This window comes from Scyliorhinus canicula, chromosome 3 (assembly GCF_902713615.1).
Source record: "Scyliorhinus canicula chromosome 3, sScyCan1.1, whole genome shotgun sequence".
Taxonomy (NCBI): domain Eukaryota; kingdom Metazoa; phylum Chordata; class Chondrichthyes; order Carcharhiniformes; family Scyliorhinidae; genus Scyliorhinus; species Scyliorhinus canicula.
In genome coordinates this window covers 22858560-22874471 of record NC_052148.1, presented here as the reverse complement: position 1 = coordinate 22874471, position 15912 = coordinate 22858560, and the positions used below count along the sequence as shown (strand labels likewise).

The 15912-nt window shown below is 46.5% G+C and overlaps 1 protein-coding gene across 1 annotated transcript in view; it reads left to right on the top strand.

Annotated features, from left to right (window-relative positions):
* Nucleotides 1-15912, top strand: part of c3h20orf194 (chromosome 3 C20orf194 homolog) — a 257070-nt gene that overhangs the window by 205924 nt on the left and 35234 nt on the right. Inside the window, exons 29-30 of the mRNA XM_038793206.1 lie at nucleotides 8481-8518; nucleotides 11045-11180. Of these exons, the coding sequence (XP_038649134.1) occupies nucleotides 8481-8518; nucleotides 11045-11180 (174 nt within the window). The remainder of the gene's footprint in view (nucleotides 1-8480; nucleotides 8519-11044; nucleotides 11181-15912) is intronic.

The following is a 15912-nucleotide window of genomic DNA, read 5'->3' as shown; positions in this document are numbered from 1 at the left end:
GTCGCAACTTTAAAACTCGAACCAAAGTCATTATTTATAACCATGGTATAGTTATACAACTTCAAGTTTATTTAAAGCATGATGATTTTTGTTTAAAATAATCATGTGAAACTGCAGCTTAATTATTAGCTTTTTATCCTCCCAATAAAAGCATGGCTTTTTTCTACATTTTAAAACTTTTTTTCACATTAATGCAATCCAACTGGAAAAGGTTGGGAGCTGCAAATGAGATGTTAAAGAGTCTCATGCGACTCGAGCCTGTAGGTTGCCAGTGCTTGGCATTGTTCAGGCACTGCAGGTTTGAAGAACTAACTTTAAAAAGTAAGTTGTACATAGGCTGCACACTCCTTCAACTTTGAAGACATTATAGCTTTTCAAAAATTGGAATGAGGGAATAGCACGATAAACTGAGTCATTTTCTAGGCCACTTCAGAGGACATTCAGATTCAATCATGCATTGCCATCATACAATCTTTTATCTGCCAATGGTCAGATTTATTTCTTGTGATTTTCCATAATTATCAGATTTGTTGAATTCCATTTTACTGTGCATACCCAAGGCATTTAAGGTTGCAGATTTCCTTCCTTAAAAAATGTTTTTTAACAACAATTCACCATTAGACGTTCAATTCCAGAATTTTTGTTGAATTCAAATTTCACCACCTACTGTGGTGGGAATTTGAACCTCGCTCCCCAGATCTTGCCCTAGGTTACTGGATTACTGGTCCAGTGACAATACCGCTACATCACTGCTTCCCCTTTATTAGTTATCTTTAAGAAGTGTTGTCAGACTTCGTACTGTCGGCATCTCCACATTATTTTTAAGATTGAGGCATGTGTATAATGAAAGACTCTTAAAGGTGACCTATTTTGAATCATATGATTTTATTCATGGATAAGAATTCTTTCAACCCTTGTTAGGGAAACCATTTTCATTTAGAGATTACTAAAGAAGCTTCTCCTCTCCCAGAACAAAACAAGTGATTAATCTACCTTTATGCTCTAGCTTTTATGCACGGTAGCATTGTGGATAGCACAATGGCTTCACAGCTCCAGGGTCCCAGGTTCGATTCCGGCTTGGGTCACTGTCTGTGCGGAGTCTGCACATCCTCCCCGTGTGTGCATGGGTTTCCTCCGGGTGCTCCGGTTTCCTCCCACAGTCCAAAGATGTGCAGGTTAGGTGGATTGGCCATGATAAATTGCCCTTAGTGTACAAAATTGCCCTTAGTGTACAAAATTGCCCTTAGTGTTGGGTGGGGTTACTGGGTTATTGGGATAGGGGGAGGTGTTGACCTTGGGTAGTGTGCTCTTTCCAAGAGCCGGTGCAGACTCGATGGGCCGAATGGCCGCCTTCTGCACTGTAAATTCTATGAATTCCCTTTCTCTATGAAGATTGTGACTCTTGATGGATTCAATTCCTTGGGTTCTAGCATCATACCTATCTCTTTCTATAAATGTCTGTTAATCACATGGCGACTCAGACCATGGATTTGGCAGGGTTTATGACCTTGGGGACAATCATGCATCCAAATCCAATTGATATCCATACACTTACTTTCCAGCAGGGGTCACTAGATTGCCATCAGGAAAGAGGGCTTTCATTTAATTTTTTATACTCTCCACAGCACAAAAAACAGTTTAGATTAATTTCTACAACCCTGTAGAGATATCACTTTGGGACGCTACTATTAATTTGTATACGAGGTTCAAGGAACAAGTAAAACAATCAAAGAATCTAGTCTGTTGAGTTTCCTAATCTATAATACATTCATCAGGCCTGGTTTCCCAATTAGCCCTGTATCTCATTCGAGGTGTTATTATTTCAATGATGAAACTCTTGTTTTCTCCTTCCTTATCTTCCGTTTGCAGTTGTTCAAACCTTGCTTCCTTATATTGCATCATATCTCCAAACTCATTATTACTCGGTTTGTATGTAGTATTATTTTGCAGGTGAGTAAGACTATTGTTCCCTGTAGTAGAAGGAAATCTAAATTGCTGTGGGTGTCACTCCAAATATTTAAAAACTACATATACAACGTGAACAATAGAGACTAATGTATCCTATAATTAAGAACAAGAACAACTGACCCTTGCTGTAACCTGTTAGTCACCTCATTCCAGATTGACCTTTTTATGGTGTCAAAGCTGCTACAAAAATTTGAGTTTCTTTCACTTAAGACACTTGATAAAATTACTATCTCGAAATGTAATTATATTTTTATGTTAGGTATAAATGTGATTATATTTATTCAGTTGTTGGAAATTTTTGATTTTGGTATGAGAAACTGTTGGAAGGTTTCTGTGTTTCAATAACCGATCTGATTGACGGAAAACTACCCTAAATTCTCAAATTCTTTGAGAAGGATTTTTTGGTTTAGGATATAGGTGATGTTGGGCTGCTAAACCAGTAGAACTGCCGCACACCATAAAGGCATGCAGCAGAGAGGAAGTTCCTATTGTCTTCCCAAAGACGGAATTGCAAAGTCTTCCAATTATCACTGTAAGGAAGAATGAACTTCATTTCATATAGGACCTTGTCACATTTTAAGGTGATCCCAACCAATAGATCCCTTTTAAGGTTCAGTCTAACAATAACCAGAACATTCTCTGCAATGGTTTTTCTTCCTGCTGCACGCAGTGTCCCTCTTAGATGATATACCTTTGAATACCTTCTCTTTCCCATTCAGGTGCTACCCCTTAATAACGTTATCAGAAAGTGTTGGGTAAAATGTGTTGGCAAACTGCTTGGCCAATATCCAGTCTTGGATGAACAGCAACTTCCTCCAGTTAAACATTGGTCAGACATTTGTCAGGCATGATGGTACTGTCACTATCTTCACCCTACTCCCTGGCTACTGTCTTGGTTTGAGCCATGGTGCCATTTTTGAGCCCAAGCTGAACTTCCAACCTCCTTTTCTGGCACCTACAGTAGTTAGCACTGGTGCCTCACAGCGCCAGAGACCTGGGTTCAATTTTGACTTCGGGTGACGGCATCTGCACATTCTTCTCATATCTGCGTGGGTTTCCTCCGAGTGCTCTGGGGCGAAATTCTCCGACCCCCAGCAGAGTCGGAGAATCACCCGAGGCCGCCGAAAATCCCGCCCCTGCCATGTCCAGAATTCTCCCACCCGCAAAAGTCGGCGTGCCGCCAATCCCGCCGCCCGACTCGGAGAAGGGCGGGGGCCGGCGGGAGGCTACGGGTTTCTGTGCTGCCGTTATTCTCCAGCCCAGATGGGCCAAAGTCCCGCCGCTGAGATGCCTCTCCCGCCGCCGTGGTTTGAACCACCTCTGTGCCGGCGGGATCGGCGGCGCGAGCGGGTCCTGGGGGGAGGGCGCGGGGCGATCGGACCCCGGGGGGTGCCCCCACAGTGGCCAGGCCCGCGATCGGGGCCCACCGATCAGCGGGCGGGCCAGTGCCGTGGGAGCACTCTTTTTTTTTTTTTTCCGCCTCCGCCATGGTGAAGAGAATCCCCCAGCGCGCCTGCACCGGTGGTGACGTCAGCGGCAGCTGACGCACCGGCGCATGCGCGAACCGGCGAAGGCCTTTCGGCCGGTGCCAGGCGGCGGGCATCAAAGACCAGTTTTGGCGCCAGTCGGTGTGGTGCCAACCACTCCGGCGCGGGCCTAGCCCCTCAATGTGAGGGCTTGGCCCCTAAAGGTGCGGCGAATTAGCACCTTTGGGGAGGCCCGACGCCGGAGTGGTTGGCGCTACGCCGGGACCCCCCGGCCCCGCCGGGTAGGGGAGAATTTCGCCCCTGGTTTTTCCCCACAGTCCAAAGATGTGCAGGTTAGGTGGATTGTCTGCGCAAAATTGCCTCTAGATGGGGTTTTGGGGATGGGGTGGGGGGATTGGGCCTGGGTAGGCTTGCCGGTGCAGACCAGTTGGGCCAAATGGTCTCCGTCTGTACTGTTTCTATGATTCTACCCCCTGCAACAAGATTGTCTACTTCGCCTCCAAAACATCGACACATTACAATACTGACTGCACTTAAAATCAGTATGGCATTGCCTGTTAAGTGCTTTGGGATGTCATTTGGTCATGAAGGGCACGATTGGAGGTGCCATCTTTCAGGTGGGTATAAAAGATCCCTGGGCATTAATTCAGTTATCCCAGTGTCCTGACCAATATTTATTCCCCAATCAACATCGCAAAAACAGTTTGTCTCATCATTACCACATTGCTGGTTGGGAGTTTGCAATGTGCAAATTAGCTGCAATGTTTGTAAACCTGTGACTACACTTCAGAAGTACTTCATTGGCTGTAAAGTGCTTTGACACGTCTGACTTTCATGAAAAGTAGATTAATATAAATCCTATCCTTTCCCTTTTTTGCTTTTCCTATCCTGCATCTCTGTTGTGTCAACTGTGCCGACTACGATCACACAAATGGCAATTGACCTGTTTCTGGTGAAGTTGTTGAAGAAAAATATTGACTTTGGGAGAATTGCTTGCTCCTCTTCAAATTGTGTGTGTTTGACTGGCAAACAGACCCTCAATTTAACATCACATCCAAACAGTGCAGCTCCCTCTTAGTACTCTTACACTGAAGTGTAAGACCTGGATTATGTGCTCATGACTGTGGCCTGATTTAGAAACGGGGATCTGGGTCAAATCCTTTGTATTTTTTAATCTGTTTAGCTTAAGTGTCCGGGAAGGCCTTAAATTCTGAGCAAATGGCAATAATTCACTTATAAAACTGAAAAATTTGCACTAATGTTCAGAACTTGGCTCACGTACTCGTGTCAGTTGATGCCACAGGAGTGCTGGAGGGCTATTGATATATTCTGAAAATGCAGCTATGTTAATGCTAAACAAATATTAGTTCCTCTGATATTACTCTAATTCACTGCTACTTTAAGTTCCAACTTTCCGGGGCTGGAAAGCAACTTATCCCATTATGTGATTATATAAGAATAATCTTTATTGTCACAGGCATACATTAATACTGCAATGAAGTTACTGTGAAAAGCCTCTGGTCGCCACATTCCGGCGCCTGTTCGGGCACACAGAGGGAGAATTCCGACAATTATAATTCAAAATATTCAGATAATAATTAACCAAATTTCATAATTGAAATTCTTCAACTGTCAGATCTCCTAAAGTCAATAAGCACTAATGCTTCTTGATTTGCAGTTGCTTCTCATTTTTTTAAATTTAAAATATTTTTATTGAAGGATTTGCAAAATTTTTATAACAATAATAATATAAACATCAACATGGTAAACTAGACATTTCCCACCCAACCCCTTTGGTACATCCCTTAACCATATTGTACCTACCATTCCCCCCCCCCCCCCCCCCTCAGAATGCTGCTTCTGCTGACGTTTTAATTTTCCCAGAGACAGTCGACGAACGGCTGCCACCTCCGAAAGAACCTCAGCATTGACCCCCTCAAGGCAAACTTTATTTTCTCCAGCTTGACAAACCCAGCCATGTCACTGACCCAGGTCTCCACATTCGGGGGCTTTGAGTCCCTCCACATTAACAGGATCCATGTCAGGGCTGCCAGGGAGGCAAAGGTCAAAACGTCAGCCTCTTTCAGTCCCTGAATTTCCGGGAATTCTGACCCTCCAAAGATCGCTATCTCTGGGCACGACACCGCCCGCGCACCTAGCACCTTGGACATTGCCTTGGCAAACACCTTCCAGAATCCTCTAAACTTCGGGCATGCCCAAAACATATGGACATGGTTTGCTGGCCTTCCCGCACATCTATCTTCTACCCCAAAAAACTTGCTCATCCTCGCCATCGTCATGTGTGCCACCTTAAACTGTATTAGACTGAGCCTGACACATGATGAGGAGGAATTAACCCTGCTTGGGGCGTCTGCCCACAGATCAGCCTCTAACTCCCCACCTAGCTCCTCCCACTTGCCCTTCAGTTCCTCCACCTCCAACAACTCCTGAGAGATATCTGACACTTCCCCTCCCCCACCCAGGTACCGGACACTACTCTCCTGTATCCCCCGTGGCGGGATCAGCGGAAAAGCCAACACCTGTTTCCTCAGAAAGTCCCCGACTTGTAAATATCTGAAACCATTCCCCAACAGCAGCTTGAACTTTCCTCCAGCGCCTTCAGACTGGGAAAACTCCCGTCTATGAATAGATCTCCTATCCATCGAATTCCTGCTCTCTGCCAACTTTGCAACCGGCCATCTATCCTGCCCCGCGCGAACCTGTGGTTTTTGCAAATCGGGGTCCAGACTGACGCACTCTCCACCTTCTTATACCTCCTCCATTGCCCCCAGATCGTCAATGCCGCCACCACCACCGGGGTAGTGGAGTATCGGGCCGGCGGGAACGGCAGAGGTGCCGTTACCAGTGCTCCCAAACTGGTGCCAACCCACTCCCCATGACTGCGCTCCAACAACATTTTCTTCACCCGCGGGGTTTCATTCGCCCACACAAAGCTCGAAATAATCTTGTTTACCCGCTTGAAAAAGACCTTAGGGATGAAGATGGGGAAGCACTGGAAGACAAAACAAAAATCTGGGGAGCACTGTCATTTTCACGGTCTGTACCTCCCCGCCAGCGATAGCGGGATCATATCCCATTTTTAAAGTCCCCCTCCATTTGTTCCACCAGCCGGGTTAGGTTGAGCCCGTGTAATGCTTCCCATTTTCGAGCCACCTGTACTTTGAGGTAGCGACAGCTCCTCTCCACCATCCTGAGTGGCAGCTCCTTCAGTCTCCTCTCCTGCCCCCTTGCCTGGATGACGAACAATTCACTTTTTCCCATGTTCAATTTGTACTTGGAGAACCTGCCAAATTCCCTCAAGATCTGCATAACCTCCCCATCCCCTCCACCGGGTCCGAGATGTACACAAGCAGATCGTCCGCGTACAGTAAAACCCGGTGCTCTCTTCCCCCTCGCCCCCCAGCCCCTACCACTTCCTTGATGCTCTCAGCGCCATAGCCAACGGCTCTATAGCCAGAGCGAACAGCAATGGCAACCCTGCCGGAACAGCAACCCTGCATCGTTCCTCGGTGTAGCTTAAAGTACCCCGACCTCAGCTGGTTCGTGCACACACCCGCTACCGGCGCCTAGTAGAGCAATCGCACCCAGTCGATGAAACCCTCACCAAACCCAAACCTTCCCAGCTTCTCCCAAAGATACTCCCACTCCAGCCGATCAAAAGCCTTCTCCGCGTCCATTGCAACCACCACTTCCGCCTCCTCTCCTTCTGAGGGCATCATAATTACATTCAAAAACCTCTGAACGTTAGCATTGAGCTGTCTACCCTTAACAAATCCGGTTTGGTCCTCCCTTAATACCCCCGGGACACAGTCTTCTATCCTAGTGGCCAAGATCTTAGCCAGCGGTTTGGCATCTAGGTTCAAAAGCGAGATCGGTCCATATGACCCACATTGCTCTGGGTCCTTTTGTCGTTGAAGGATGAGTGAAATCGAGGCCTGCAACAACGTTGAGGGGAGGATTCCCCTCTCTTTAGCCTCATTAAAAGTCCTCGTTGTTTCTCTCCTTGACCAATTTACCTACATTCTTGTGCAGGCAGCTTGTTGTAGCTCTTTTTCTTGTCAACATTTAGATATTTTAATTAATTCTGTATCTTTTAGTGAAATGTATTTTGTCTTAATGCCACTTTCACACCAAATAGTGAGCATTTCTTGGGGGGGGGGGGGGGGGGGGGAATTCCTGCATTGATTGGTTTTGATTAGGAGCAAATGCATTGAAGAGACTGGATTCTCCACTCCCCAATGCCAAAATCACGCACGGCGACGGGGCGGAGAATCTATTTTGCCACCAAAATAGAGAGCGGCGCTAGTTTCTGAATTCTCCGCTCCCTGAAAAGCTAGAGTATGCCGCACTGACTATCCACTGCCTCAGGCCATTGCTTGAGACCAGCCCCACGATGCTCTGCCCCCAATCAGCCGAATTCCCGATAGCGTTGGTTACATGTGCTCGCACTGGCTGGGCGGCTTGTGGACCACTAGTTTGGGGCCGCCACAGTCAGGGGAGGGCCGATTGGAGGGTGGAGAGGGGCTTCATTCAGTGCTAGGGGCAATGTGGTGATTGGTTCATGCTGTTTTTACCCTCCAAAACAAGCATCCTTGGTTTAAACTTTAGCATTTTTAGTTAGAATGTTATTGTTGTTATTAAATGCAAGCTTGAAGCTATTTATTTCTAATAATAATCTTTATTGTCACAAGTAGGCTTACATTAAGACTGATATGAAGTTATTGTGAATAGTTTGAGGTTTCCAGTGCTACCACGCAAGTTATATATTTGTGTGGTACCGGTATCGTGACGACTTATGATACGGTAGACGGAATGTGATGGCAGAGACTGGAGTGTGAACTTGTTTAGAACATAACAACCTTGAACTTATGCAAGTTGTAAAGGCAACAAATAATTTCATGTTTCTAAGTCAATTTTTTGCATGACATTTCCCTGAGAAGCATATTAACATATCTTTCCAAATATCAATATGATGTTGCTAATGCCAGATTTTTTGTTTTGCAGGTTATTCTTCCCCAAAGTTTTGGATCAGTGCTTTCAAGGTATGCAAGATTGGTATACAAGACAGTGCGTTGCTGAAAAAAATTTCCCTCTTAATATTCTGTCGTCCTTTCACAATGCTAATATAGGTAGTTTGTTTTATGATTTTGTCCAAATGAGTGCCTGTTCGCACTTCCCAATTTGTGTTTTGGTTTGATAATAGCATAGTTTGACGGCCACTATCTAAACTAGCATTGAGATGTATTTTTGATACATTCAGGATTAGATAATTTTTAAGTTCATTTCCAATTGCATTTATTATTTTTCATTCTCAGCGTCATTACAGTGCATAGATTAAGCCTGGATTCTTCATTCACTCAGCCATCGTAATGACCTTTTTTATTTCAACTTCATCATGGAGCTCAATTATGTTCTTGCATGATGTTTGTATGCGCGCTTTGCCATCAGAAATTACAGGAAGGAATTTGGGGAGGGAAATCGCTCTTGCCCACTCTGGGATACAAAGAGAATTTATCTCAATTGAACTGTTGTTGCTCTTAGAGCAAAGAACAATACATAAGACATAGGAGCAGAATTAGGCCACTTGGCCCATCAATTTGCTCTGCCATTCAATCATGGCTGATACTTTCTCATCCCCATTCTCCTGCCTTCTCCCCATAACCCCTGATCCCTTTATATAGCACAGGACAGGCCCTTCGGCCCTCCAAGCCTGTACCGGTCATGATACCAACCTTTACCAAAACCCTCAGCACTTCCTTGTGTCGTATCCCTCTATACCCATCCTATCCTTGTGTTTGTCAAGATTTCTTTTGAATGCCATTAATGTATCTGCTTCCACAACCTTCCCTGGCAATGCGTTCCAGGCACTCACCACCCTCTGCATAAGAAACCTGCCTCACACATCTCCTCTAAACTTTGTCCCAAGGACCTTAAACATATGCCCCCTGATGACTGACCCCCTCCACACTGGGAAAGAGTGCTTACCCATCCACTCTATCCATGCTCTTCAAAATCTTCTTAATGTTACAATCCCTGTGAGCTAACTGAAAGGAATTGTGCAACAGGGTTTCAAGTTTAAGGCATTGGCTGTAACATAAACTAAAAGTAACTAACGTAACATTATTCAATTAGGCACCTTGCAATTTGAACTGCAGGAAGGATCCTCCATTTAACATTTAAGCACCAATCTCATGCACTCTGTCCCTTTAGTAGACACGCTATTCTCCTGGAACCAGTTCAAAGCCATTCTTAGTTCCTGCGGGCTTGCCTTCTCCTTTTCCAGTTGGATAACTTCTCATCCTGAACTGACTTTTACATTGAGGGGTAACCTGGAGATTTCTTCCTCTAGTTATGTGAATCCTCCCACCTTGTTTAAATCTTCACAAACCCTACCTAAATTTGAGCGTTGGCTTGTACACACACACTATCTTGTATGGTAAACTATTGCCACTAAACTATTGCTACATCTATCTTCTCCCAGTGGATCCTTGTACACTGACAGTATGAGGTTCAGTGATGCCTTGTAAACCAATACTATAATGGACCCTTCCCCTTCTCAAAGCCCATCTCCATAGCAATGTGAATCACATGGTTCTTGCATCCAAGCAAAAATGCAAATGAGCTATCCCTTAGACTTCCAACTTCAATCTTTGTTGAAAGTTTAAAGCCTAGCAGTTTATAAAAGCTAACAATCCTAGCACATTCCTGGGACTTTGGAAACTAACTATTCATCATCAGCACAAATACATTGGTCATTGTCTACAGATGTGAACACCTTGCACCTTCCCAGTTAAACAATCTGGGCTTCCCTTTAATACAATCCCTACAGAAGGAGGCCATTTGGCCTGCATCGACCCTCCAAAACCTAGGCCCATTCCCCCGCCCTATCTCCAAAACAACCATGCATTGATCATGGCCAATCCATATAACTTGCACATCTTTGAACTGTGGGAGGAAATCGGAGCACCCGGAGGATACCCATGTGGACACAGGAAAAACAGGCAAACTCCACACAGACAGTAACCCAAGGCCGAAATTGAACCCTGGTCCTTAACGCTGTAAGGAGCAGTGCTTGCCACTGTGTTAATCTTTAACAAACCGGTCACCAGAACTTGCTTGAACCCCTTTATTTATTCAGTCTACCGTAATTAAAGAGAATCGTCAATCAGAACAATCTTGCATAACAATCATATAAAACCTAATATTTGAATCACTAAGATCAGCGATGTCAGCAAGTAGAATTTGGTGATCTTTTGGTCTTGCTGTTTCGAAGTGTGGTATACTAAGAATGCCACTTTAAAAAGTGAAGTTCCATTGTAGGTGGTTTAATCATTGGGACCTTTTGAATTGTGGTGATGTGCAATGAGGAAAAGTAGAGTACCAAGTAACTAAAATAAATTATCTCTCTTTAAAGACAACCGTATAATTAAAAACCTTTTTACAAGTAAAATCTATAAATAGTATTATAGTATTCCTTGGCAATACAAATTTTAAGTGAAACCAATTGCCATAAAAATGTGCATTTTTGTTCAGTAATTATTCTTTAAATTTCGCATTGTTTTTTCTAGGCTTGGTCAGTAACGTAATTTTTACAAGCTTGACATCTGAGCAAAGACATCCGCTTCTGGTGCATTTACAGAAGATGATTCGTGTAGCAAATCCTAGCATTGCATTCATTCTTGCAGAAAAGGGAGCAGTAACCAGGTATACTTTTAATACTTTTCTGCTGATTCTGATTTCAATGTTTATTCAAAAGACACACCCAGTGTGTTATAATAAATACTATTATACAATTGTATTTCTCTCTATGCATATTTAAATAATCTATAAAGTTAATTTGAAACAAAAATACATTGTAACTTAAGCAGTAAAACACAAGTCAGACATTTCTTTGACAAGATCAGAATCGTGCCCCACTTGAAGGATGGATATTAATGCCCCAGGCTGTAGTGAGTTTGGTGGTGGTAAGAGCATTTAATCAGGTAGGAGTATGTTTCTTGGGGACCCTACCACCATACTCCCTCCACCCCTGATTAAGTCTGCATCAGAAAAGTCCATGGACCACGTCAGCCTTTCTGCCTACACTAATTGAGACCATTAATGCCCTTATCCCACCGCCATTGGCAATAATCCAGCGGCAGGCATTGAGCAAGCCATATGGGGAGCACAACAAGCTTCCTCATTCAAAGGCACTCAATGCCTGATCAATGGACTCTACATCGGGGAGGGAGGCTTGAGAAGCACCCCTTTGCCTTTGCTACTAATACCCTGGGCGCGATTCTCCGCTCCCCACGCCGAGTGGGAGAATTGCAGGAGGGCCGGGCGAATCATGACACGCCGCCTTGGCACCCCCTGCGATTCTCCCACCCCCCCTAAAATGGCGTGTCACGGAATCGCTGCTCGCCGTTTTTCACGGCGAGCAGCGATTCTCCAGCTCGGATGGGCCGAGCGGCCTGACATTCCCGACCTGTTCATGCCGGAGGCAACCACACCTGGTCGCTGCCGGCGTGAACGTAGCGCGAAAGGTAAGTTTGGGGCCTGTGGGGGGCAGAGAGGGGATTGAGCACCACGGCCATGCTTGGGAGGGGACTGGCCCGCGATCGGTGCCCACCGATCGTCGGGCCGGCGTCTCCAAGAGACGCACTCTTTCCCCTCCGCTGCCCCGCAAGATCAAGCCGCTACATCTTGCGGGCCAACGGAGGGGAAGACGGCAACCGCGCATGCACGGATTGGAGCTGGCCAACCTGCGCATGCGCAGCTGACGTCACTTAGGCACCGCCGTCGCGTCATTCTCGGCGCGCCGCTTTGACGCAAGCGTCAAGGCCCGGCGGCCGAGTTTCTCACAACGCCGCTCCTGGCCCCCTTGGGGGGGGGGGGGGGGGGGGGGGGGGGGGGGTGAATAGGGTGCGAGGAGCGTCCTCCGACGCCGTCGTGAAACTCAACCGAGTTCACAACGGCCTTCCCGATGCCGCGCGGGAGCAGAGAATCGCGCCTCCTATTCCCCTATTTTGGAATTTTCACCCTATGATCATTCACTTGTGCCTATATCAATCCACTATTCTAGCATTCAGCTGGGTGTCGAACTTGCAGCAGCCACTACCACTGGTGACACAGTCTTTCAGTAGAGCTGCCGACCTCTGATTGGTTGGCAGCTCTCACTCGATGGGCCTTCCTTGATCCCATACTGTCAGGTGCCTTAGCATACTTGATGTATTCAGATGCAAATGCTGTGGACCATCAGCAGCAACAGAATTGTATTCAACCACAATCTGCAACCTCATGGCCCGGCATATCCCCCACTCTACCATTACCACCAACAAGCCAGGGAATCAATCTTGGTTCAATGAAGAGTGCAGGAGGGCTTGCCAGGAGCAACACCAGACATGCCCAACAATGAGGTGTCAACCTGGTGAAGCTACAAGTAATAGACATTGTTAGTGATTCCACAACAAACGCATCAGATCTAAACTCTGCCACATCCAGCCATGAATGGTGGTGGACAATTAAACAACTCACTTGAGGAGGAGACTCCACAAATACCCCCATCCTCAATGGTGGAGGAACCTAGCACATCTGTGCAAAAGATGAAGTTTAAGCATTCGCAACAATCTTCAGCCAGAGGTACCGAGTGGATGATTCATCTCGGTCTCCCCCAGCGGTCTACTGCATCACAGATTTTAGTCTTCAGCCAATACGACTCTGTCCACATGATATCAAGAAACGGTTGAAGGCACTGGCTACTGCAAAGGCTATGGGCCCTGACAATATTCCAGCAATAGTGCTGAAGACTTGTGCTCCAGGACTTGCCACACCCCTAACCAAGCTGTTCCTGTACAGCTGCAACACTGTTGGTTGTAGTGGTTGGAGGTCAATCATCTCAGCTCCAGGATATCACTGCAGGAGTTCCTCAGGATAGTGTCCAGGCCCAACTATCTTCAGCTGCTTCATCAATGAAGAGGTTAGAAGTGGGGACGTTTGCAGATGTGCACAATGTTCAACACCATTTGCGACTCCTCAGATAATGAAGCAGTCCATGTCCAAATGCAAAGACATGATAATATCCAGGCTTGGGCTGACAAGTGGCAAGTTATATTCGTGTCACACAAGTGCCAGGCAATGACCATCTCTGACAAAAAAGGATTTAACCATCACCCTTTGACATTTCAATGGCCTTACCATCGGTGAATCCCCCACGATCAACACCCTGGAGGTCATCATTGTTCAGAAACGGGACTGGACTAATCATATTAGCTGTAACTCACCTCCTGACGACCACCCCCCCCCCCCCCCCCCCCCCCAAAAGCCTGCCCACCATCTGCAAGGCTCAAATCAGAGTGTAATGGAATTCTCTCCACTTGCCTGGATGAGTGCAGCTCCAACAACACACAAGAAGCTCACTTGATTGCTACCCCTTCCACAAACATTCACTCCCTCTACCACTGATGAGCAGTGGCAGCGATTCTACAAGATGCACTGCAGGATTAGATTGGATTTGTTTATTGTCACGTGTACCGAGGTACAGTGAAAAGTATTTTTCTGCAAGCAGCTCAACAGATCATTCAATACATGGGAAGAAAAGGGAATTAAACAAAATTCAAGAAAATACATAATAGGGCAACACAAGATATACAATGTAACTACATAAGCATTGGCATCAGATGAAGCATACAGGGTGTAGTGTTAATGAGGTCAGTCAATAAGAGGGTCATTTAGGAGTCTGGTGACAGTGGGGAAGAAGCTGTTTTTGAGTCGGTTCGTGCATGTTCTCAGACTTCTGTATCTCCTGCCCGATGGAAGAAGTTGGAAAAGTGAGTAAGCCAGGTGGGAGGGATCCTTGATTATGCTGCCCGCTTTCCCCAGGCAGCGGGAGGTGTAGATGGAGTCCATGGATGGGAGGCAGGTTCGTGTGATGGACTGGGCGGTTTTCACGACTGTCTGAAGTTCCTTGCAGTCCTGGGCCGAGCAGTTGCCATACCAGGCTGTGATGCAGCCAGATAGGATGCTTTCTATGGTGCATCTGTAAAAGTTGGTACGGGTTAATGTGGACATGCCGAATTTCCTTAGTTTCCTGAGGAAGTATAGGCGCTGTTGTGCCTTCTTGGTGATTGCGTCGACGTGAGTGGACCAGGACAGATTTTTGGTGATGTGCACCCCTAGGAATTTGAAACTGCTAACCATCTCCACCTCGGCCCCGTTGATGCTGACAGGGCTGTGTACAGTACTTTGCTTCCTGAAGTCAATGACCAGCTCTTTAGTTTTGCTGACATTGAAGGAGAGATTGTTGTCGTTACACCACTCCAACAGGTTCTCTATCTCCCTCCTGCATTCTGACTCGTTGTTATTCCAGATCCGGCCCACTATGGTTGTATCGTCAGCAAACTTGTAGATGGAGTTGGAACCAAGTTTTGTCACACAGTCGTGTGTGTACAGGGAGTAGAGTAGGGGGCTAAGTACGCAGCCTTGCGGGGCACCGCTTTGAGGACTATGGAGGAGGTGTTGGTGTTCATTCTTACTGATTGTGGTCTGTTGGTCAGAAAATCGAGGATCCAGTTGCAGAGTGGAGAGCCAAGTCCTAGGTTTTGGAGCTTTGATATGAGCTTGGCTGGGATTATGGTGTTGAAGGCGGAGCTGTAGTCAATAAATAGGAGTCTGATGTAGGAATCCTTGTTTTCGAGATGCTCTAGGGATGAGTGTAGGGCCAGGGAAATGGCGTCTCATGTGGACCGGTTGCGACGGTATGCGAAGTGGGTCAAGGCGTTCCGGGAGTATGGAGGTGATGCGCTTCATGATCAGCCTCTCAAAGCACTTCATTACAACTGACGTCGGAGCCGCCGGGCAGTAGTCATTGAGGGACGTTGCCTGGTTCTTCTTTGGTACCGGTATGATGGTGGTCTTCTTGAAGCAGGTGCGGACCTCGGAGTGGAGTAGGGACAGGTTTAAGATGTCAGTGAATACCTCTGCCAGCTGGTATGTGCAGGCTCTGAGTGCACGACCAGGGATCCCGTCCGGGCCCGTCGCCTTCCGCGGGTTCACTTTCAGGAAGGCCGATCTGACTTCGGAAGCTGTGATGGTGGGTATGGGTGAATTATGGACTGCTGGGGCACTCGACAGCGGATTGTTGGTTACCTGCCCAAACCGAGCATAGAATGCATTACGTTCATCGGGGAGGGGTGCGCTGCTGCCAGAGATACTGCTCGGCTTTGCTTTGTAGTCCGTTATGTTGTTTAGTCCTTGCCACAACCGCCGAGAGTCTGTCTGTGACTCTAGCTTAGTTTGATATTCTCTCTTGGCATCTCGGATGGCTTTGCGGAGGTCGTACCTTGATTTCTTGTATAGGACAGGGTCGTCTGCCTTGAACGCCTCAGATCTGTCCTTCAATAGGAAGTCAATCTCGTGGTTGAGCCATGGTTTCCGGTTGGGGAACGCACGTACTACT